This window comes from Vicia villosa, linkage group LG5 (assembly GCF_029867415.1).
Source record: "Vicia villosa cultivar HV-30 ecotype Madison, WI linkage group LG5, Vvil1.0, whole genome shotgun sequence".
Classification (NCBI taxonomy): Eukaryota; Viridiplantae; Streptophyta; class Magnoliopsida; order Fabales; family Fabaceae; genus Vicia; species Vicia villosa.
Genome location: NC_081184.1, coordinates 107270562 through 107296047, shown reverse-complemented (window position 1 = coordinate 107296047; position 25486 = coordinate 107270562). Strand labels below are relative to the sequence as shown.

The window sequence follows — 25486 nt, the reverse complement described above, 5'->3', positions numbered from 1 at the left end:
GGCTAATCGTGATTCATTCCTGGCAATGCTTTTTATTTTTTCTGATAATTGATTAGCCTAAATGTTGGAAAGTATAGGGAATTCAAATTTAAAGAATCTTATAAATTTCTAATAGTTTATTGTAGATGAGAAAGAATCTTATAAATTTCTAATAGTTTATTGTAGATGAGTTAATAGAAAATGAATAGATTTGTTTGTAATTAATTTTTCTCTTAAATGAATTTCTTATCGTCAATATTGGTTGACTTAGTTATAAGGAGTTAAATCATATTTAAAAAATCGTGGATTTAATTTTTGTTGTTTATGTGATGATCTTTTTAGTGGGTAGAGCCTATAAAAACTCAAAATTTGTTTCTTTTCCTTCAAAAAAATTGGAAAGTTTTTGAGTGTGAGTCACTAATTTATTGATAGAATTATTAGTTATTGGTTAAATTGAATTAAATTTTATAATTCCGCGAATAAATCAGCCTTATTAAATCGGTAGAACCAAATGATCCGATCTTTAATTGCACAATTTCAAAATATTGTAAATTTCTATGTTGATTTTTAAATTAAAATTTTAAATATAACATCACCCACATTAAAATAAATATAAAAATACAAATTTAAATAAATTTTGAATCAAATCTAATTGCAAACAAAGAACAGTTGTTTCAAAAAAGGTTTTGACTGAAATCTTATTATATTTTTTATTAAAACGGTTCAGAGATTAAAAAAATGCATTTAACTTGTCGATTTTTCAAAACCGCCAATTTATCAATTTGTACTGATTTTTGTCGGTTCCCACTAATTCAATAGCATCTACGATCCAACAATCAAATTAAACCGGTTACCCCTTCAATTTTTAATTCAACCGATCTGATAGGTCAATTCGGTCCGATTTTTAAAACAATGAATGACCGTACATTTTCTCTTTAGAGCATTTTGACACGAAAATGTCGATAAAAAAACTTATAAATGTTTTGATATCTGATATCAGTATTTTTGGTATAAATAAATTTAAAATTTATTTTAAAATAAAATATTATTAAAATATGATATTTATTACAAAAGTAAACTGTTGATCAATAATTTTATTATAAAAGATAAAATAAAATAAAATAAAATATTGTAAAATAGATACAACTTAAATAACTCAAGAGGTTTCACAAATCATTAGTCAACAACTTTGTGTTCTTCTTTCCACTGATAACTAGTAACAAACCCGTGCATACGCACGGGTTCTATTCGGTTACGCAAATTGGGATAAAATTATTTATTTTAAATAAAAATATTTAGAAAGAAAAAAAATTAGATAAATAATTGATTATTTTATATATAAAAATATTTAGATCAATAATAAATTTTTTCCCGTATACCATTTTTGGATTAAAAATATTTAATCATAAATATCATTTTTCGTATATAAAAATATTTAAATCAATAATAGATTTTTTTTCCCGTATACCATTTTTTGATAAAAAATATTTGATCATAAATACAATTTTTCGTATATAAAAATATTTAGGTCAATAATAAATACAATTTTTCGTATATAAAAATATTTAGGTCAATAATAGATTTTTCCCCGTATACAGACTTCATTTTTGTTTAAGTATCATTTACAAAAACATTTGGATCAATAATAAATTTAGTATATAAAAATATTTACATCAATAGTAGATTTTTTTCCATATACCATTTTTGAATAAAAAATATTTGGATTATAAATAAGTGAGAAAGTGATGAAAAAGAAAAAAAATAGAGTATAGAGAGAGATTTGATAAGTTTGATAAAATTTAAGAGTTGTATTATTTTAATAGTAAAACTAAGAACTTTATGGTACAAAGACCAAAAAACCACAATTTTAATGTGGTGGCAAAAAAATCAAATAAGAGTATTTTAGATTTTTCTACAACCATTAATTTTCTTATATTATAGATTGATAGATTTTTGTTTGGGAGAAAGAAGTGAGAAAGTGATGTAAGAGAAAAAAAATAGAGAATAGAAAGAGATTTGATAAGTTTGATAAAATATAAGAGTTGTATTATTTTAATAATAAAATTAAGAACTTTAGGGTACAAAGACCAAAAAACCACAATTTTAATGTGGTGGAAAAAAATCAAATAAGGGTATTTTGGACTTTTCTACAATCATTAATTCTCTTATATTATAGATTGATAGATTTTTGTTTGGAAGAAAGAAGTAAGAAGTGATGAAAGAAAAAAAAATAGAGAATAGAGAGAGATTTGATAAATTTGATAAAATATAAGAGTTGTATTATTTTAATAATAAAATTAAGAATTTTATGATACAAAGACTAAAAAACCATAATTTTAATATGGTGGCAAAAAATTAAATAAGAGTGTTTTGGACTTTTCCACGACCATTAATTTTCTTATATTATATTAATTTTCTATCGAGACTACACGAAAGCAAAACATCAAATTTTGTGAAGAAAAATTCTAGCAATGCAGCCTTAGGCACTGTGTATTCACTATCACCACCAACAACAACAAATAGACGTGTGAGATATAAAATGAAGAGAGTTAAATAAGTAGTAATAATTTAATAAAAACATTGGCGAGGCCACTAGTAATGTTGTTGTGCTACTGCAACATATAATAATAATAATAATAACAATAATAGTAATATATTATGCTAATATACATTTTTAATGCTAAAATAATATAATATAAAAGGCTAAAGTCCAAAAAAAAAAAATACAAGAACGAAGGCATAATATGTGCCAAGTCAAGAAACAACTGTTAAAATTGGAGGTGACAAAACGGTTCCGATCTGTCAGATATGTCTGTTTTGTCTGCACTTTAGTACAGGACGCGTTGGAACATAAAGTAACTCTAGGGTTAGAGAGGGAAGATGAAGAGAGTGAATAGTTTTACGTGTAAAAGTGATGATTGAAAAATTCTCTTGTTATTCATAAGAGTGTATTACGTAAGTATTTACACACAAAGCTAACTAACGTGTACACAAAGCAAATTTGTCAGTTGCACTTCTGACTTTCAATACTCAAGCTCAATCTTTTCTTTGTTTATTTGGTCTCTAAGAAAATCATAACTGGTATTCTTTCTATGTGCTTACTCCTTCCATGATACATAGGATAATTGTCCAAATCTATGGTTGACTTGTTTACAAACAACTTCATCTTCTTAGATTCCATTACTTTAAGTTTTTCTTGCATCATTTCGATCCATAAAGCTTGACAAGCTGCATGGGATGTTGCTACATACTCAGCTTCATAAGATGATAAGGCCATTACCCCTTGCTTCCTTGAGCTCCAAGAAATTAGTGCTCATCCAATCATGAATATGAAGCCTACATTACTTTTCTTTTCATCTTGGTCTCCAATGAAGTTGAAATTTGTATAGCCATACACTTCTGCAATTTCATTGATGAACATATGCATCAGCATTAACACACCATGATCCATCGTTTCTTTGATGTATCTCATCACTCTTTTGCCTGCAGTGAGATGACATTCTCCATAGATCTGCTCAAAAGCCCACTTTGATAAATGGCAGGTCTTGTATTGCATTGATATTTCAAGGATCCAATAATTTTCTTGTACAATATTGCATTTACAAACTCATTATTTGTATCCTTCCTCAATTTGCTATTGTTTCCAATGGTGTGACAACTACATTACATTATTGACACACACACACACACACACACACACTTCATACTCTAAGATGCATTTAGTGAATCATGCCTTGAACAAGAAACTATCTATTTTTTGTTACACGCTTTAGGAGCTTTGTTAGAACAAGATTTGTTCTTATCAATTATCTTAGTTTTGATGATAACAATAATATGAATTTTGCTTAAGATAATATGGTACTCTAATCCAATGCAATTTCCCTTTCAGGAAATATATAAAGAGTACGCATAATTCAGCGCTCAGAAGTTGTATCTCAAATGGTTCAGTATGCAACATCAGAACATGGTCTGGCAAGACATCAGAAGATGGTCGAAGCAGAATCAGAACATGGGTCTATGAAAGCATCAGAAGAACATAAGATCAGAAGCACTGAAGATCAGAAGATGGTATCACGCTCAGAAGCACTTCAAGGTCAGAAGATCAGAAGATGCTGTGCACCAAGCTGTTTGACTCTGATGATATTCAAACGTCGTATTCACAAACATCAGATCAGAAGGAAGTACACGTGGCAGACTACGCTGACTGACAAAAGGAACGTTAAAAGCTACTAAAGGCTACGTCAGTAGACACAGCGTGAACAAGGCTCGAGGTAGTTGACAAAAGCGTATAACATTAAATGCAAAGCTGTACGGAACACGCAAAGCATTAAATGCATTCAACGGTCATCTTCTCAACGCCTATAAATATGAAGTTCTGATGAGAAGCAAGGAAAACGATTCTGCACCAAAACAACTTATATCAAACTTGCTGAAACGCTGTTCAAATCTAAACTCAGAATCTTCATCTTCATCAAAGCTCACTACATTGCTGTTGTAATATCTTAGTGAGATTAAGCTTAAACGATTAAGAGAAATATCACAGTTGTGATTATAGCTTTTAAGAAGCAATTGTAAACTCTTGAATTGATTACATTAAGTTGTAAGGAACTAGAGTGATCGGTTGATCAGTATACTCTAGGAAGTCTTAGCAGTTGGCTGAGCAGAAAGTCTTAGGAGTGAACTAAGCCTAGAGTGATCGTGTTGATCAGTAGACTCTAGAAAAGTCTTAGGAGTGAACTAAGCAGTTGTTCCTGGAGTGATCAAGTTGTGATCAGAAGACTCTGGAAGACTTAGTTGCGGCTAAGTGGAAAACCATTGTAATCCGTGCGATTAGTGGATTAAATCCTCAGTTGAGGTAAATCATCTCTGCGGGGGTGGACTGGAGTAGCTTCGTTAACAGCGAACCAGGATAAAAATAATTGTGCATTTTATTTTTATCGTCCAAGATTTAAAGTTACACTTATTCAATCCCCCCCTTTCTAAGTGTTTTTCTATCCTTCAATTGGTATCAGAGCGCCGGTTCTAAGGTGCAAGCACTTAACCGTGTTTAGAAAAGATTCAGGAAGAGAAAAACGCTTCATTTAAAAGATGGTTGATGAAAGTGAAAAGACTACATCTACATCTGGCTCTGCTGAGCAATACAACGGTAACAATGGTTATACTAGACCGCCGGTATTTGATGGTGAAAACTTTGAATACTGGAAAGATAAACTGGAAAGTTACTTTCTGGGTCTAGATGGTGATCTATGGGATCTTCTGATGGATGGTTACAAACATCCAGTAAATGCCAGAGGCGTGAAGCTGTCAAGGCAAGAAATGAATGATGATCAAAAGAAGCTTTTCAGGAATCATCATAAATGTAGAACTGTTTTGCTGAATGCTATCTCTCATGCTGAGTATGAGAAGATATCTAACAGGGAAACGGCCTATGACATATATGAGTCCTTGAAAATGACTCATGAAGGAAATGCTCAAGTCAAGGAGACAAAAGCTCTTGCCTTAATCCAGAAGTATGAAGCCTTCAAGATGGAGGATGATGAAGACATTGAAAAGATGTTTTCGAGATTTCAAACTCTGACTGCTGGATTGAGAGTTCTTGACAAAGGATACACCAAGGCGGATCACGTAAAGAAGATCATCAGAAGCTTACCCAGAAGATGGGGTCCTATGGTGACTGCATTCAAGATTGCAAAGAATCTGAATGAAGTTTCTCTGGAAGAGCTTATCAGCGCCTTGAGAAGTCATGAGATTGAGTTGGACGCAAATGAGCCTCAAAAGAAAGGTAAGTCTATTGCATTAAAATCAAATATCAAGAAATGCACTAACGCTTTTCAGGCTAGAGAAGAAGATCCTGAAGAATCAGAATCTGAAGAAGAAGATGAACTGTCCCTGATCTCCAGAAGGCTAAATCAACTCTGGAAGACCAAGCAAAGGAAGTTCAGAGGCTTCAGAAGTTCAAGGAAATTTGAACGTGGAGAATCTTCTGATGAAAGAAGATTTGACAAGAAGAAGGTCATGTGCTATGAATGCAATGAGCCTGGACACTACAAGAATGAATGTCCAAATCTTCAGAAGGAAAGTCCCAAGAAGAAGTTTCATAAGAAGAAAGGTCTTATGGCAACCTGGGATGAGTCAGAAGATGATTCAGAAGATGAGCAGGCCAACTGTGCGCTGATGGCGACAGAAGATGACGGATCAGAATCTACATCAGAATCAGATTCTGAAGAGGTATTTTCTGAACTTACTAGAGATGAGTTAGTTTCCGGTCTAACTGAACTTCTGGAACTCAAGTCTCAGATTAGTCTCAAATACAAAAAGCTGAAAAAGCAATTTGAATTTGAAACAAAGAAGCTTGAGTTGGAGAATTCTGAATTAAAAGAAAGACTTTTAAAATTATCCAATAATGTTGGATCTCCTTCTGATTCAGAAAAATCCACTCCTAGTCTAAACCATATTCTGAAAGAATATGATTTAAGTTTCAGGAAGTTCTTATCTAGAAGTATTGGCAGAAGTCAGCTAGCTTCTATGATATATGCCGTATCTGGAAACAAAAGAGTTGGCATTGGTTATGAGGGTGAAACCCCATACAAACTTGAACCTGTTGATGAGATGAAAATCACATACAAGCCATTGTATGATCAGTTCAAGTATGGCCACTCACATGATATTAGGCACACTTCACATGCACAAAGTTTTCACATTACACACACCAAAAAGCATGTGACACAACCTAGGAAATATCATGAAACTCATATTAAAAATTATCATGCTGTTCCTCTTATTGCTTATAATGTTAAACCCAAGTTCAATCAGAACTTGAGAAAATCTAACAAGAAAGGACCCAAAAAGATGTGGGTACCTAAGGATAAGATTATTCCTATTGCAGATATCCTTGGCTGCAAGAAGGACAAAGCACAACATGTCATGGTACCTGGACTCTGGATGCTCGCGACACATGACAGGAAGAAGGTCTATGTTCCAAGACCTGGTGCTTAAGTCTGGAGGAGAAGTCAAGTTCGGAGGAGATCAGAAGGGCAAGATAATTGGCTCTGGAACTATAAAGTCTGGTAACTCTCCTTCCATTTCTAATGTACTTCTTGTAGAAGGATTAACTCATAACCTCTTATCTATCAGTCAATTAAGTGACAATGGTTATGATATAATCTTCAATCAAAAGTCTTGCAAGGCTGTAAATCAGAAGGATGGCTCAATCCTATTTACAGGCAAGAGGAAGAACAACATTTATAAGACAGATCTGCAAGATCTTATGAGTCAGAAGGTGACTTGTCTTATGTCTGTTTCTGAAGAGCAGTGGGTCTGGCACAGAAGATTAGGTCATGCTAGTTTGAGAAAGATTTCTCAGATTAACAAACTGAATCTGGTCAGAGGACTCCCTAATCTGAAATTCAAATCAGATGCTCTTTGTGAAGCATGTCAGAAGGGCAAGTTCTCCAAACCTGCATTCAAGTCTAAGAATGTTGTTTCTACCTCAAGGCCATTAGAACTCTTGCACATTGATCTGTTTGGCCCAGTCAAAACAGCATCTGTCAGAGGAAAGAAATATGGATTAGTCATCGTAGATGATTATAGTCGCTGGACATGGGTAAAATTCTTAAAACACAAGGATGAGACTCATTCAGTGTTCTTTGATTTCTGCATTCAGATTCAATCTGAAAAAGAGTGTAAAATCATAAAGGTCAGAAGTGATCATGGTGGTGAATTTGAGAACAAATCCTTTGAAGAATTCTTCAAAGAAAATGGTATTGCCCATGATTTCTCTTGTCCTAGAACTCCACAGCAAAATGGGGTTGTAGAACGAAAGAATAGGACTCTGCAAGAAATGGCCAGAACCATGATCAATGAAACCAATATGGCTAAGCATTTCTGGGCAGAAGCAATAAACACTGCATGTTATATTCAGAATAGAATCTCTATCAGACCTATTCTAAATAAGACTCCCTATGAATTGTGGAAGAATAGAAAGCCCAACATTTCATATTTCCATCCTTTTGGATGTGTATGCTTTATTCTGAACACTAAAGATCATCTTGGTAAGTTTGATTCCAAAGCTCAAAAGTGTTTCCTTCTTGGATATTCTGAACGCTCAAAAGGCTACAGAGTATACAATACTGAAACATTGGTTGTAGAAGAATCAATCAATATCAGGTTTGATGATAAGCTTGGTTCTGAAAAACCAAAGCAGTTTGATAATTTTGCAGGTTATGATATTGACATATCAGAAGTTGTTGAGCCAAGAAGCAACGCATCAGAAGCAGAGCTCCTCAGAAGCAAAGAACCAGAAGATCAAGTATCAGCTTCTCTGGAGGATCTAAGTATTTCTGAAGAACCATCTGTCAGAAGATCATCCAGACTCATCTCTGGTCATTCAGAAGATGTCATTCTTGGAAAGAAGGATGATCCAATCAGAACAAGAGCATTCCTTAAGAACAATGCAGATTGTCAATTAGGTCTTGTATCTTTGATCGAGCCAACTTCTGTTGATCATGCTCTAGAAGATCCAGACTGGATAATTGCTATGCAAGAAGAACTAAATCAGTTTACAAGGAATGGTGTTTGGGATCTTGTTCCTAGACCAGATGGATTCAATATAATTGGTACAAAATGGGTCTTCAGAAACAAGCTCAGTGAGAAAGGCAAAGTGGTAAGGAACAAAGCCAGACTGGTGGCTCAGGGTTATAGTCAGCAAGAAGGGATTGACTACACAGAAACCTTTGCACCAGTGGCCAGGTTAGAATCTATTCGTCTACTAATTTCTTTTGCCTCTCAACATAACATCACTCTCTATCAAATGGATGTTAAGAGTGCCTTCTTAAATGGTTATATAGATGAAGAAGTTTATGTCCATCAACCTCCGGGTTTTGAAGACTCTATGTCTCCGAATCATGTGTTTAAACTAAAGAAATCATTGTATGGATTGAAACAGGCTCCCAGAGCTTGGTATGAACGCTTAAGTTCTTTCCTTCTGGATAATGGTTTCACTAGAGGAAAAGTGGACACTACTCTCTTTTGTAAAACCTTTAAAAAGGATATTTTAATTTGTCAAATATATGTAGATGATATTATTTTTGGAACATCTAATGCTACACTTGGAAAGGAGTTTGCTAAGTCTATGCAGGCTGAGTTTGAAATGAGCATGATGGGAGAACTCAAGTATTTCCTTGGAATACAAATAAATCAAACATCAGATGGAACATTTGTTCACCAAACCAAGTATGTGAAGGAACTTCTGAAGAAGTTTAATCTTCTGGACTGCAAAGAAGCCAAAACTCCTATGCATCCAACATGCATCCTAGGTAAGGATGAGGTAAGTAAGAAGGTAGATCAGAAGTTATACAGAGGTATGATTGGATCTCTCCTATATCTGACTGCTTCTAGACCTGACATTCTGTTCAGTGTTTGTTTGTGTGCTAGATTCCAATCAGATCCTAGAGAATCTCATTTAACTGCTGTTAAGAGAATTCTAAGGTATCTGAAAGGTACTACTAATGTTGGTTTAGTTTACAGAAAATCTAAAGAATACAACTTAGTAGGATTCTGCGATGCTGACTATGCTGGAGACAGAATTGAAAGAAAAAGTACTTCAGGAAGTTGCCAATTTCTTGGAAGTCATTTGATCTCCTGGTACAGCAAGAAGCAAGCAACTATTGCTCTATCAACCACAGAAGCAGAATATGTCGCGGCTGCTGGTTGTAGTACACAGATGCTCTGGATGAAGAGTCAGTTAGAAGATTATCAGATATTTGAGAGTAACATTCCTATATTCTGTGATAATACTTCTGCTATATGTTTATCTAAGAATCCTATTCTTCATTCAAAAGCTAAACATATTGAGATAAAACATCATTTCATAAGGGACTATGTTCAGAAGGGTGTTATTTCTTTAAACTTTGTTGATACAGACCATCAATGGGCTGATATCTTTACAAAACCCCTGGCTGAAGATAGGTTTAAGTTCATTCTGAAGAACATCAGTATGGATTTATGCCCAGAATGAGAAGATGAGAAGTTCTCATGTATGAGTATCTTCTGAAATGAATGTGGAACATTTCTTTTAATCAGAAGTTCTGATTGAATTCTTTTAGAAATCATGATTCGGTTATTACTAACGTTTCATTGTCTAAGTTGATTCAGAACCTCTTTTAAAGCAAAACAGCTGTTACGTTTTATCTCGGGATGGTAAACCTGTCGTTACTATTCATGGATAAGCGCGCGTGCAGTTGAAGGGACGCCGACCATAGGTAACTGTGCTAGTCACCTCATTTGTCTTTATTATCTCTCCTCACGTCACGTAACATTAAATGCTTTTCATCATTCGTTTCACTTTATTTTCTTTTAAATACTCTTCAAAATGGTTTTTGGTTTCCTATCTTTTTGTTTTCCTCTTAAAAGTTTTCTCTCTCTCTCTCTCGGTTTTCATTTCTTCTCTCAAAACCTAGCGTTCACCCTAAGCCTGTTGAAGCTCCATGACTCAAAGGCGACAGATCTCTGTGCATCTCGGGATGGCTCTTCTAATACCGCTCAAGTCAGACTCTTCTTTGATGTTGTTATCAACTTTCATCCAAAGACAGAAGACTTTCTTGAGTTGTGGGAAGATATACTCAACTTCTATGTTGAGTTTCTTGACCGAATGTTGTTTTTTTTAATTTTTGTAGTCATTTCCTCTTTGGAAATTCTACTTTGTAGTTTTCTTTTCCTTGCTGCTTCTGCTTGTTAAACATAGGAACCTTTTGTAATATCTTTTGATTATCAATGAAAAAGTTTCTTTGTTTCACATTCCAGTGTTTCTATTTGTCTTATGCATCTGAATCTTTTTAAATATTCTTTTTGATGTTATGACAAAAAGGGGGAGAAAGATAAATGATAAATGATTTGATTAAATCTATCAGTTGCTGGGTAACAAGGCTCCCACACATTCACTAACAAGAACTGCAAGTTCTATATGGTTTAAGTGTTTTGCAGGTACAGAGAAGTGAAGAAAATCTTCAGAAGCAAACACAAGAAGCAAAACCTTGGAAACTGAAGCAAGCTGAGTGCTGTCAAGCTTCAGTAATCAGAAGCAAGAAAGAAGAATGAATCAGAAGCACTGATAATAGAATTTGAATATCATTGTTTATCCTGTTCTGACAAAATTCTATTTGCTCTGATACATATAATGTTATGGCTCTGACACATTATTTGCTCTGATACATTATTTCAGCCTATATGGCTCTGATACATATAATGTGTTCAAACATACATTTTATGTTCTAACTCGTTCATGCTGACTTTTGTCGTTTAGTTTTTGTTCTGTAACATTTCAGGATGTAGAGATGCTCAGATGATGCTCTGGTACATTCAACAATGTTCTGATACAAATCTAGCATGAAGTGATGTTGGTAGACATTCAAAGTTCTGAAGCTATCCGAGGGAAGCAGAAATCAGAAAATGTGAATGTCCTAAAAGATCCAGAAAATTCAAGTTCTGAAGCTGTCCTGAATGGAAGCAGAAATCAGAAGCTGTGAATGTTCTGAAGATCAAAGAAATTCAAGTTCTGAAGCTGTCCTGAATGGAAGCAGGAATCAGAAGCTGTGAGTGTTCTAAGGATCTAAAGAAATTCAAGTTCTGAAGCTGTCCAATGGAAGCAGAAGTCAGAAGCTATGAATTTTCTGAAGACAAAAGCTTATATGATCGTCTCTACCGAAATAATCAGGGAAGTCTTTTATCAAAGTTCTTCGAGTATTTATTTCAGGGGGAGATTATTTATCTCAGGGGGAGATTGTTAATCTCAGGGGGAGACTTATTCATATGCTTATGCTATAGCTGTGTAATTTGTCTTTTGCCGTCTACTCTTTCTGATCGCAAATTCATATCATTTATATATGTTTTTGTCATCATCAAAAAGGGGGAGATTGTTAGAACAAGATTTGTTCTTATCAATTATCTTAGTTTTGATGATAACAATAATATGAATTTTGCTTAAGATAATATGGTACTCTAATCCAATGCAATTTCCCTTTCAGGAAATATATAAAGAGTACGCATAATTCAGCGCTCAGAAGATGTATCTCAAATGGTTCAGTATGCAACATCAGAACATGGTCTGGCAAGACATCAGAAGATGGTCGAAGCAGAATCAGAACATGGGTCTATGAAAGCATCAGAAGAACATAAGATCAGAAGCACTGAAGATCAGAAGATGGTATCACGCTCAGAAGCACTTCAAGGTCAGAAGATCAGAAGATGCTGTGCACCAAGCTGTTTGACTCTGATGATATTCAAACGTCGTATTCACAAACATCAGATCAGAAGGAAGTACACGTGGCAGACTACGCTGACTGACAAAAGGAACGTTAAAAGCTACTAAAGGCTACGTCAGTAGACACAGCGTGAACAAGGCTCGAGGTAGTTGACAAAAGCGTATAACATTAAATGCAAAGCTGTACGGAACACGCAAAGCATTAAATGCATTCAACGGTCATCTTCTCAACGCCTATAAATATGAAGTTCTGATGAGAAGCAAGGAAAACGATTCTGCACCAAAACAACTTATATCAAACTTGCTGAAACGCTGTTCAAATCTAAACTCAGAATCTTCATCTTCATCAAAGCTCACTACATTGCTGTTGTAATATCTTAGTGAGATTAAGCTTAAACGATTAAGAGAAATATCACAGTTGTGATTATAGCTTTTAAGAAGCAATTGTAAACTCTTGAATTGATTACATTAAGTTGTAAGGAACTAGAGTGATCGGTTGATCAGTATACTCTAGGAAGTCTTAGCAGTTGGCTGAGCAGAAAGTCTTAGGAGTGAACTAAGCCTAGAGTGATCGTGTTGATCAGTAGACTCTAGAAAAGTCTTAGGAGTGAACTAAGCAGTTGTTCCTGGAGTGATCAAGTTGTGATCAGAAGACTCTGGAAGACTTAGTTGCGGCTAAGTGGAAAACCATTGTAATCCGTGCGATTAGTGGATTAAATCCTCAGTTGAGGTAAATCATCTCTGCGGGGGTGGACTGGAGTAGCTTCGTTAACAGCGAACCAGGATAAAAATAATTGTGCATTTTATTTTTATCGTCCAAGATTTAAAGTTACACTTATTCAATCCCCCCCTTTCTAAGTGTTTTTCTATCCTTCAAGCTTGTTTCAAGCCATACAATACTTTCTATGACATGTAGACTTTCATTTTTTACCCTTTGATCTCAAAACCTGGTGGTTAACTGACATAAACCTCTTCATCTAATGATTCATTAAAAAATGATGACTTTACATCCAATTGGTGTATCTTTTATCTTTTGTATACTGCAGTCGACACAACAATCCTGATAATCTCCAACCTCGCAACAAGTGCATAAATTTCATTGAAGTCGATATCAGGTTTTTGTAGAAAACCTCTTGCAACTAGTATTGCCTTATACTTGACAATTTCACCATTTGGCCTCGCTTTCAACTTGTAGACCCATTTCACGTCAATTGGCTTCTTACTCGACCTGTCCATGAGTTCCTAATTCTTATTTTTCTCGACTGCTCTTATCTCTTCTTGCATAGTTGCTAGCCAGTTTGAATCCTCTACCGCTTGTCTCAAGTCGATTGGTTGTGACTTAGCTATCATCACTTCTTCTATTACATCAACTTCTGCATTAATTTTCTTATTTGGAAATATTTCATAATCAACAAGTCTCATTGATTTAATTATTGTCCTAGTGGATCATTTGACATGTTGCCCAGGTGCTATACTCTCTTGAGGAGACATCTCTTCATTATGTTGATCATCTTTAGGCACAATTCTTATTGCATCTTGTTCATTATGAATTGACCTCTGAGTCCAATCCCAACTCTTGATTTCATGTATATGAACATCTTGACTGATTACTAGCTTATCATCATCTAGTGTATACAATTTGTAAGCACCAGTTGAGTGATAACCTTTTAAAACCATTGCTTGACTTCGATCATTCAATTTTCTTCTCAATTGTTCAGGTACATGCCTAAAACACATTGATCCAAAAACCTTCTAATGAGCACCACTTGGCTTCGATCCTTTCCAGGCCTCATAAGGTGTCTTTATCACTGTCTTCTTAGTTGGACATCTATTCAAAATGTATACTACTGTTGAAACTGCTTCACCCCAAAATCTCTTTGGCATTACTTTAGCTTTTAACATATTTCTGGACATGTTCAATATACTCATATTCTTTTGTTCAGCTATTCCATTGTATTGATGTGTGTATGGTGCAATGATGTTATGCTTTATCCCTTCTTCATTGCATAATTTTGTAAATCACATTGAAGTATACTCATTTCCACCACCAGTTCTCAATTTCTTAATATTTCACGCACTATGTTTATCAATATGCAATTTGAATCTCTTGAATTATGCGAGTACTTCGCTCTTTCTTTCAACAAGATAAACCACACATGTCTTATAAATTCATCCATGGAGGTTATAAAATTAACATTACCTTCATTTGACCTCACTTCAAAATTTTCACACACATTTGAGTGAACAAGTTCCAGTTTTTTTTTTAACTTCATGGGCAAGTCATGCTTGAACTCCTTGCTTTTTTGGCTCTGCAACACTCATCACATATCTGACTGGACTCATTTATGTATGGTAGACCATGGACCATCTTTTTATTGTTGAGCATACTTAAACTTTTAAAGTTCAAGTGTCCATATATGTGATGCCACAACTAGTTCCTATCTTCTACTGCAACATAAGCAAAAGATATTGTAAGAAGGACTTATATAACTACTTAAATAATAAATGAATAACAAGAATAAAAGGCAAAAATGTCTTAGCCGCTATGAGTTATTTACAAGCTAAAGCTGATAATGACCAAATGTCTTTTTCAAAGTTTACCATAATAGGCGAAGGACATTTAAAAAACTTATTTTAATCTGATTCAGCTAGTCGATTGGCTATGAATATTTTGGAGAGGTGATTGTTTTTGACACAACTTAGAAAAATAACATGTATAACAAGTGTGTTGTTATTTTTTTTCAAGATTTAACCATCATGGAGAAACTATAAATTTTGGTCATGCTTTGGTTTCTAATGAAAAACTGAGACATACAAGTGGATTTTAAATACTTCCTTAGAAGCAATGTATCATAAACATCCCATAGAAGTTGTTATTTATTGAGATCTTGCAACGAGGGAAGCTATCCGAGATGTATTTTTAAACTCGTTGCACTATCTTTGTTATTGGAATTTACATCAAAATGCTTGTGAGAATGTGAAGAATCCAAAATTCTTGAAAGATTTTAAGTCATTGATTTATACTACTTATATTGTAGACGAGTTTAAAAATGAGTGGAAGAGGAAAGTTGATGATTGCAATTTACCAAACAATAAGAGTTAAAAACACATGAGATGAAGACAATGTGGACTAGTGCATACATGCATGACAATTTTTTGTGCTATAAGAACTACATCGATCTCTGAATTTGTCATAAATATGCATGTTCAAAGTAAAAGTAATTTTGTTGATTTCATACACGATTTTAAAAGAGCTGTAGAATAATACAAACATAATGACTCAATGTATGATTTTGAAACGTTCTATTATGTTTATGTGTTAGCAACCAAATTGGAAGAGTTCAAGCTCAAAGCTGCAAAGATCTTTGACCGGATAGGAATTCCACGCATGTTCTCACATCATTTGTGCCACGAGGCATGAACACATGGACATATTTTTAGATAGTTTGATTTGTTAAAGGTGGACCAAATATAAATAAAGGATGATTACATATTGTAAATGTCTTTTGAAGAATGTGATGTTCTCGTTAAGACTATGTCTTATCCGTTTAAAAAATGAAACTCTACTTATCAAATACTATTTTCAAGATAAATATATAAAATTCCAAAAAACCATAAAAGTTATCAAATATGAAAAAAAAATATGATTTTTTTTTGAAATTTTGATATCCAACCTTACGACCGACTAAAATAACATTATGATTTAATAGACACTATTGATTATGATTTTCTTCTTCTTTATTATTATTTTTAGAGATAATGAAAGAGGATGATTTTTGTTCCCCATGAAGAGAGAAAATAATTAAAAATAAATAAAACATTGAATAAACACGTAACTATAAACAATAATATGAGTTCAAATAAAAATTAATAAATAATTATTGATGACATAACAAATGAAGGAGGATCTTATACACTCTCCCTTGGTATTGGCGGCATTCGAAGAAAATGGCGCCATTGAACTCTCTGGAGAAAGAGTATCCCCTCATCGATCCTAACTTCCAAACTTTTTGCGCTTCCCACGCCATTTACTCTGGTTCTTTTCCTCTTATTCTCTTCCCCAAAATTTTCCTATTTCATTTTCAGTTTCATTCAATCCCATCACTATTCCATTTTCTCCTCAGTCGAAGATTTCCTCCTGCACGATCTCGACGCATTACTCACTTCCGCGGCCAATCATTCCACTTCCCAGAGATTGAAGCAGGTTAGGGTTACCTATACAATCGATTATTTGATTTGATTATTCTGTCTTTAATTAAGTTATAATTAATACGCATGATTCTACTTTGAATGTGTAACTGTTTAGGGTATTCATCAGCTTCTGTCTATTGTCGATGCTCTACATCCGCCATTGCTTAATGGTTTGCAGCTTCTTGAAGACTCTAAACGGAATAAACATGTTTTGTCCACTGGTTGTGAACGGTACTCTCAATACTTGTGACATTATGTTTAATATATTTTTATTATAAATTATTACCTGGTGTCGTGTTTGGGATGTCCGTGCTTCACAGTAATGCTTATGATGTGCATTTGAGTGATTTCCCACCGGTTTCACTGTCATCCTTGATTTTGATTTTCGACAACTAGGATAGTGCTTTATATTGTCTATGTTCAAAATTTTTGCAGTTTATGATTTTTTTTTATTTTTTATTGAAATAACAAAAATTGTTACAAACTGATAGGGGGACATCAACCGAAACCCTATCAAGAGGAGCTGAATCTAAAGAATGGCAAACCAAGCCGATTCTTAACAAAATCTGCTTGAATACAAGCAGGAATGGAAGAGTAGAGCGTTAAATTAGATAAACTAAGGCCTAGGTTAGCGAAAGCATCTGCACAACTGTTGCCTTCCCTATAAATGTGAGAAACTATGAAATTCCAATTAGATACTATATTTATACAATTCATCCACCGATTCCTAATAATCCACGGAACCAAAAAAGGAGACTTGAAATGTGGTGATATTGAGTTTATGATATTGAGTTTTTGATAAATTTTATGTTAGGTTTTTAATAAGGTGTAAATGTGGCTTGACAGTAGCACTGTACTGATCAGTGTTTAGTGTTTGAATCTGTTTAATTTAGGATTGATGCATTTCTCGGAGGTGGATTACGTGAAGGACAATTAACTGAGCTTGTTGGACCATCCTCTTCTGGCAAGACACAGGTTAGAGCATAATTTCTTTTCTGTGTAAAATCATATTTTGAGGACGAGTATTAAATGGGCTGGGGCAGTTCTGTCTCATACTTGTTGGGGATACTCATTTCTAATCATTGGAGAGAGATGCTTATTTTGGGCCGGGGAGGGGTGGGGTATGGGTATATACAATGCACCGCCCAATTTAGTAGTTTTCTGATATAAATGTTATGCAGTTGGCTATTTGTGGAAAAACAACTTCATAATGCTCATGCTTGAACCCCATCAATTCATATTTGTCAATGTTTGCCCTCCCTCACATCGTGTTTATCAATGCATATCTACGCGGTATTTAGTAACTTAAAGTTTCACAACAAGATATTAATGAATAATGATTTTTTTTGAAGTATGCATACGTTGTACTCCAAAAAAGTTGACGCTCCAATATATATGCTCTACTCCAGATAAATCAGTTGTACAATGAACCAAAAAAAGTCACTTGTTTTAACTTAAAATTTGATCATGTATCATACGATTTATTATAAAATTTGATTCACAATTTGGAATATATGTCCTCCTATTCAAAATTTCAATGTTGTTTCAATAATCATGTTACAGACTCATTTGGCAAAAAAACAAGAAAAATACAATAGAATGTGAAATTTATATTATTATTCACCTGAGATAAGAGAAAAAAATCTCAATAAAAATACAAGTGAAGTACAAAAATGTATTTCTTGGGTAATTGGAATGGCTATGAATATGATCTCTTTTCCTACTTCTTGTTTATTAGATTGGAGCTGTCAATATTTCACTTACTCTATCAAGGCATTTATTTCATTTGTAATCCTCTGGGTGTCTTAAGAAGAAGCCTATCAAACTAAAATGGTTTACTTTGGTTCTGCTGTTAATCTTTCTGCTATATCATCATTGACATGCACTTGCATCATCTCTTATTTGGTTGGCATAAGATAAATTCTTTTATTTTATTTTTTCATATCTGTTATGTTCAAGTATAACTTGGCTTGTTTATGGATAATTATTAGGCTTGTTTGATGTCTGCCTCAACTGTTGCAAAGCATAAGTGTTCAGTTATATATTTAGATACTGGCAATTCCTTTTCACCTCAGCGGATTGCACATTTTGTTGGCCAGTCTTCTGATTATATCTCAGGCGATCAGGTTACTCTTGATTCAGACTTACTGCCCATTGTTTGGTCCTTGTTTGTTTACTTGTCTTATAATTGTTTTTAAATTATCCATCTTTTAGGCTGACTGTAAACTTCTACAGAACGTATTAGACAGGATAATTTGCTACCCGGTGTTTGATGTATATCAGATGTTTGATCTGCTGCATCAACTGGAAATCAATTTTAGATCTGAGGTTCTCATTAGCATGAATATTTGTAACTGATGCAACATAATTGATTTTTCATTTTCTTCTATCTAATAAATGACTACTGTATACTGTCACAGATTGACAAATCAGATCGTCATGTACAACTGCTTATTGTTGATTCAATCTCTTCACTGATTACTCCCATCCTTAGGGGAAGTGGTCCTCAGGGTATAGTACATATTTGCATGCAAAATTCCTTGGTATGCTTACCATTTATTCCCTTTGTATACCTTTGGATATTTTTCTACTGTCCTGGCTTTCTTGACAAGCTCAGAACTAAATGATACTGTCAGGTACTTGGTAAATTATATTATCTGTTATTCATAATCATGGATCATCCTTGTTATTCTAGATTCCCAGTCAAATTACATAATCAGTAATCTAGTGTCAATTCTTAAAGATCTGAGCTTGGGTGAACTTGGATCATAAAGGCTGAAGCCTGAAGTGAACAAATGAAGTAGACTCAAAGGTTTTGTTTTGGGACTTTTATGTATGCTGTCATTAGATTTGCCGACTTAGTAATTCGTGAGTGGAGTGGGGATATAAAGTTGACTTGATGGTTAGAGTGAGAGAGTCAAGGAGTGGAGTGATAAAGAGGTTGAGAGTTCTATCCCCACCCAAAACATAACAATAATATATAGGAGCATTTTTCATTCAAAAAATATAGTGAGTTTTGAGCTAGTTTACCCGAGTTTACCCAAAAGCAAGTTTGTTGGGAGTTAACCAGTGTCTGATACCTAGACATGTAAAATTTTGAGTCAACTTGTGAGTTAGAAAACCATATGGTTTTGAGATATGTCTTGTTTACTTACTATACCAAAACAACAGTCTTGAATACCAGACTTCAGTTATTATGCTCTGGTATGTATTATATTCAAGCATGCATACCCATGTTAGTCGTCTGTTATATGGTATCCACATATATCACTTGACAAGCATGCATCAAGTCAAGTATTTCATCATAGTTTCAAAGTTGAATCACTAGTTGCTATTTCTCTTTCTTTGAAAAACGTAAAAAGAAGAGATTAGATATTCCCCAATAAATTGATTGGACTGTTTCATAATGAGGAGTCTGGTTATATGGATCATAAGCCATTCGGAAAATTGTTGAGGTTTAGGTCTTGCCTGTTATGTCTTACTAGAACATTTTCGCTTTGTTCTGATCAATTTTTATGTTAAGTTTTTCCAACATGGGTAATCATGCTTTTCCTTATTATTTTTTGGTTAAGGCTTATATGCCATGATAACAGTTTGGATAATTATTTAAATGTATAGAAACTTAGAAATGTGCATTTTATGGGTGATTTCAGGATACTCTTTAATGATATCTGTTGGGTTTCTATTGAAGAAGCTAGCACATGAGCATAATATTGCAGTGTTGGTAAGTCTTACTTTTGTTTTGCCTTCATCTTTCTTTCTTGCCAATGATAGTCCTTCCAATGATTGTGAGAAAATTCTTTTAGTTCAAAGGAATTTTTCTTGGCTCATCTTATCTAACTATAATTGACATGGAAATATAAATATAAATTGTTTTATTTTTTCAATCTAATCTTAGTTGTCTCTCACCTCCAGTATGTTGATGAAACCCTTATTTTAGATGAAGCATTGAAAAAATAAAACAATTGATATAGAATCTTATCTAAAGAGGTTACCCAAGGAATCTTATCTAACTCTAATTGATATGTAAATATAAATATAAATTGTTTTATTCTGGGTGAAAGAAGAAATTAAGATTCCTTGGGTTTGTTGGTCTGATGTTTGTAAACCAAAGAGATTCGAAGGTTCGGGATTTTCGCCCGGTTAATTTAGCCTAGCTAGGTAAATCTCAAGCTACTGGGCTTTGGAGGGACATCTTAGGAGCTAGATAGGATTCCCTTGTGATCTCTTCGTTGAGGGGAGGAAGGTCATCTACTCTCCGTTTAACCTTGTCCTGGTGGAAGGGGGTCTCTTTCTTAGACTTTAAAACCCGTGATTCTTCTGACTGGTTTGTGGAGGGGATCAGTAGAAGACTAGGGGATGGTCTTAAATAACACTACTTTTTGGAATGATACGTGGTAGGATCTAGTCCTCTTAGATAGAGGTTTCACAGAACTTATCTTACTGAAAATAATCAAGGTAGGTTAGAAGGAGAATTGACAGTTTCAGTGGAAAAGATCTTTCCTTGTTTGGGAGTATGACTTAGTGGATGAGTTTTTCCTGCTTCTGCAAGGGTCATCCTTTCACCTGGTAGTGATTGTTGGTGGTGGCAGGTAGGGAAGAATGGGGTCTATTCCTTCTGCAAGGGTCACCCTTTCACTTGGTAGTGATTGTTGGCGGTGGCAAGTAGGGAATAATGACGTCTATTCAATTTCTGCTGCAAAGAGATGTATCAAAGACTAGAGAGAAGACTTATATTCTTATCTCACACCACCAGGTCAGATATTGCTTATGCAGTCAGTTCGGTCAACTAGTTTATGCATAACCCCAAGGAGAATCATTTGCAAGTTGCACTCAGAATTGTTCAATACCTTAAAGGAACCCCAGGAAGGGGAATTCTATTAAAAAATAATGGAAATGTTAGGCTTGAAGTCTATACAGATGCTGACTATGTAAGGTCAATTGTGGATAGAAGGTCAACAAGGTATTGTACCCTTCATGGAGAAAATCTTGTAACTTGGAAAAGTAAAAAAAAAGTGTGGTAGAAGGTCAAGTGCTGAAGGGTAATTTTGAGCCTTGGCACAAAGTAACGGGAGCCCCTCTGGTTGAAAATCATCCTAAAAGATTAAAAGATAAAGTGTGAAGAGCTAATGAAGCTTTATTGTGACAATAACTCAGCAATTAGTATAACTCATAACCCAGTGCAATCCGATAGAACCAAATATATTGAAGTTGACATACACTTCATCAAAGAAAAGTTTGACAGTTGCTTGATATGCACACCATGTGTCTTCTCAAAATCAACTTGTAGATGTTGATTTTGAATGAATTTTGTCCTAGTTGGGAATGGATAACACCCATTCACCAGCTTAAGAGGGAGTGTGGGAAATCTCACGGTAATTTTTTTTGACAAAATCTCACGGTATTTAAAGAAATTGATTTAGGCTTTTTTTTGGAGTTTGAAGGGGTGGGTAAGGGAGGATTTTGAAAAATGATTTTTAAAAAAATATAGAGAAATCTTTAACATTTTTTGTATAGAATGATAAAAAAGTGTTTATTATTAACATATTTTTAATTTTTGAAATACTAAAACAACATGAATTATATTTGAACAATTTGTCTAACCCCTCCAAACTCCTACCTCAATACAATTTTTTAGTTCCATCAAATTAGGGTGATTTTTGTTTGTGAATAAAAATGAATCTCCAAAACTCTTCCCACCTAAAACCTTCTATTCTTTTCATTAAATTCTTTCCTTTTTTTTCAAATTCCTCCTTTCCCCTCCAAACTCCCAAACAAAGTGTAATATCTCTCATATTTATGTACACATTGATATGATTAGCAAAATCTCATTAATTCTAGAGATATGCAATTAGAAGAACATGAATTATTATTTCCTTGATTAATGTATCTTTCAATATTTAATATATGAGAAATAATTTACTTATTCATAGACTCCACACCATTGGAATGGTGTACTTACAAGACTCCAAAAACTCAAATAAGCAGAGGGCAGAGGCTCTTAACTTCTTAGAAGGCTTTTACCTTAATAGAGAATATACGTTTTACCAAGGGCTAACCTTTCGATAGGAGGAGTTTAGGGAATGCGGGGTTTCGAAATGGTTATGCGGTTGTTGGGTTTCGGTGCGATTCGTGGATCACCGTTTGATTGTAATTAGGGGGTACTGATTTGATCACAAAGATTTATCTGATGTGTTGGAGGAACACATATTTGAGTCAGTTTAAAACAAAGATGAGATTTTGTAAAATTTTAACTATATATCAAAGTCCTATTTGAGATGTGCGACTTTCACAAAAGTTGTACATGGGTAAGCGACTTTGCCTGAAGTCGTATGTGAGATGTGAAACTTTGCCTAAAGTCTTATGTGGTAACCTTGGTATGCTAGAATCATATCTATATAATGATGCAGGTTCAATATATATTTGGAAAGTTTCAAACATAATTGCAATGATCTGTCTTGACATAGCAGGCTTACCAAAGTTATGACAAATTTTGCAGGTGACAAATCATGTGGTGGGTGGGGAAGACGGTAATTCAAAACCAGCACTTGGAGAGAGTTGGAAGAGTGTCCCTCATGTAAGGCTTTTGCTCTCACGTGAATGTGGAGGCAATGTCTGCAACTTTTCAATAATCAAACATCCAGCTATGGTATGAGCTTGATAAGACATTTCTTTTGGGCACCATTAGGATTCTAATTTTCACTAATGTCTTTCATTATCTTTGTCATTAAAGAAAGATTGAAATTAATCAGTCTCAACTTCCTGTTCTGTTTCAGGCTTATGGTAGGACTGCAACTTCCACCCGTCTGTTTGTTTGAGGTTTGTTTGAAGTGATTCTCACCGCAAGAATGTTATTTTTCATAGAAGTGTTTTGAGAAACTTAGGTTCTGTTTGGTAAGACATGTTTTCGAGCTTATGTCTTATGTCTTATAAGCTCATATGATACTTTAGATCTGTTTGGTAACGGTATTTTCATCACGAACTTATAGCTTATTTTACTAACTTATAGTTTATTTTCCAAACGCTATTTCAAATATCATTTTAGCTTATGTCTTATAGCTTATTATTTTTTCTTCCTTTTTTATCCTTATTATTTTAATTAAAATATTTTTTTAACCCTTATAATTTATTTTAATTTAAAATAAAATAATTATATATTCAATATCTTTTACGTCATTTTACATTTATAAGTTAATTGAACCACTAATTTTACCAAATACTTCAATTAGCTTATAAGCTATCAGTCTCAACCATCCGCTATAAGCCATCAGTCATAAGCTATCAGCTATCTTATCAATCAATCGATATTTTTACCAAACAGACCCTTATTTTGTTAGTGTTGTTTGGCATAAAATATGGACCAAAGCATACTTGTTCGTATGTTTTTTGTAACTATTTTTTAAGATTTAATAGAGATCATTTATGATCTAGGCACTTATGCTAATTTAGTGATGATGATTAATAAATTGAAAATATAATTTTGTACATTTAAGATCATTGATGTTAGGAATTTTTTAATTTTAATTATGTTTATACTTTACCTAATTTCATTGTACAAGTATTTTGTTTTTTTATTTTTTATTTTTGGTATGAATATTTATAAATAAATAAATACAATTTAGTATAAATAACACTTCAATTCATGAGTAACCATTTGTTTAACACTTTCTACCCTAAGAAAACTAAGTTAAGTATCATAGATTCAAGCATGTTAGGTGAGTAGCTATGCCAATTGTCACTATTATTTTAGAGTTTACTGAACATTTAAAACTATAGGTTAAAGATATGGTTAAAGATATAGGTTAAAGATACGATGTTCACATCTTTAACCTATAGTTTTAAATGATTTCTAAATTCGTAATATGAGATAAAGTAAAAAAATCAAGGACAAATTACTAAAATTCATGATTTTTTTATATAAAAAACTGAATTTTATATTTTAAAATTATAAATCAACAACAAAATTTTTGAAAAAAAGAAAGTTTAAATTTTTAAATGTTGATTGAAGTTTTTTGTCATTGGTGGCTTAAGCTTAAGTGATACATAAAAAGTACTTGTTTAAATTAAAATGTAATACATATTTAATTTAATTTAATTTTTTGATAATAATACATATTTAATTAGTGACTTAACATGTAACACATGTAAGTTTTTGAGATGTTCATACCAAGAAATGCAATAACTATTGAATTTGATTCAAAATTAAAAGTATGTGTATTTGATAAACAAGTCACACATTTAGGGAATACAACAACAAACAACTATTTTTTTTTTTATCATATTTAAATTTATTATGTAAATAAAAAAGAGTTTTAAAATAATGTTTGTATAACTTTTTAAAGGCCGAGTCCATTCATTAAAGACCAAAAACATGTTGTAGAATAAAAAATAGAATATTTGTAAAAGCTGGAATGGTATAAACAACATGTTGAAGCTGCAACTAATTAGAATTAAAGAAACATTTCAGAAGATCATCATCAACATAAAACTTCAACATACTGCTCCCTTTTGTGGAAGATTTCATAATTTTTTGTCAAGAAGAGGCCTACAACACTACGAAAAAAATTGAATGAGTGAAAAGAATATGCAATGATAAGGTATCATATGACTTCTATATTAAGACAAACTATGGTCTCCCTTGTGTTTGTGAACTTTCAACTCTTAAAATAGAAGCTACTAGTATTCCATTGGAAATAGTTGAATTTGATTGAGGAATGAGAGAAATTGTTGAAAACTTTTAATTCCTTAGATATTGTTATTCAGAAAATGTTGTATACAAAGGTGTGTGGATTTTTATTTCCTTATAGAACTTCCCACCTGATAAAGTTAAACCCAAAGGAGGAGTTAAAAGGATTAGAAATGATATATATATATATATATATATATATATATATATATATATATATATATATATATATATATATATATATATATATATATATATATATATATATATATATATATATATATATATATTTTATGTGCAACACACTTATTATTGGAAGTATGTTGGTGCTTCTTAAGGATATGGAAATAAACCATCTCATAAATATTCTAGTC

At 33.3% G+C, this 25486-nt stretch overlaps 1 protein-coding gene across 4 annotated transcripts; it reads left to right on the top strand.

The window, feature by feature from the left end:
- The first annotated feature begins 16130 nt into the window (after window positions 1–16130).
- On the top strand, window positions 16131–23900 carry LOC131601963 (DNA repair protein RAD51 homolog 4-like). 4 transcript variants are annotated; one of them, XM_058873901.1, is made up of 10 exons: window positions 16131–16271; window positions 16360–16439; window positions 16542–16657; window positions 17320–17401; window positions 18418–18552; window positions 18662–18754; window positions 18847–18937; window positions 20080–20150; window positions 22926–23075; window positions 23203–23900. In XM_058873901.1, exons 1-10 carry the CDS (start codon window positions 16184–16186, stop codon window positions 23242–23244), a joined length of 948 nt encoding a protein of 315 aa, XP_058729884.1. In that variant the 5' UTR covers window positions 16131–16183; the 3' UTR covers window positions 23245–23900. The 4 variants fall into 4 exon arrangements, 2 of the variants coding, with proteins under 2 accessions (XP_058729884.1, XP_058729883.1); XM_058873900.1 differs by having other exon boundaries at window positions 18641–18754; window positions 23203–23899; XR_009283898.1 differs by lacking the exon at window positions 23203–23900 and having other exon boundaries at window positions 18641–18754; window positions 18847–19963; window positions 22926–22986.
- The last annotated feature ends 1586 nt before the right edge of the window (window positions 23901–25486 follow it).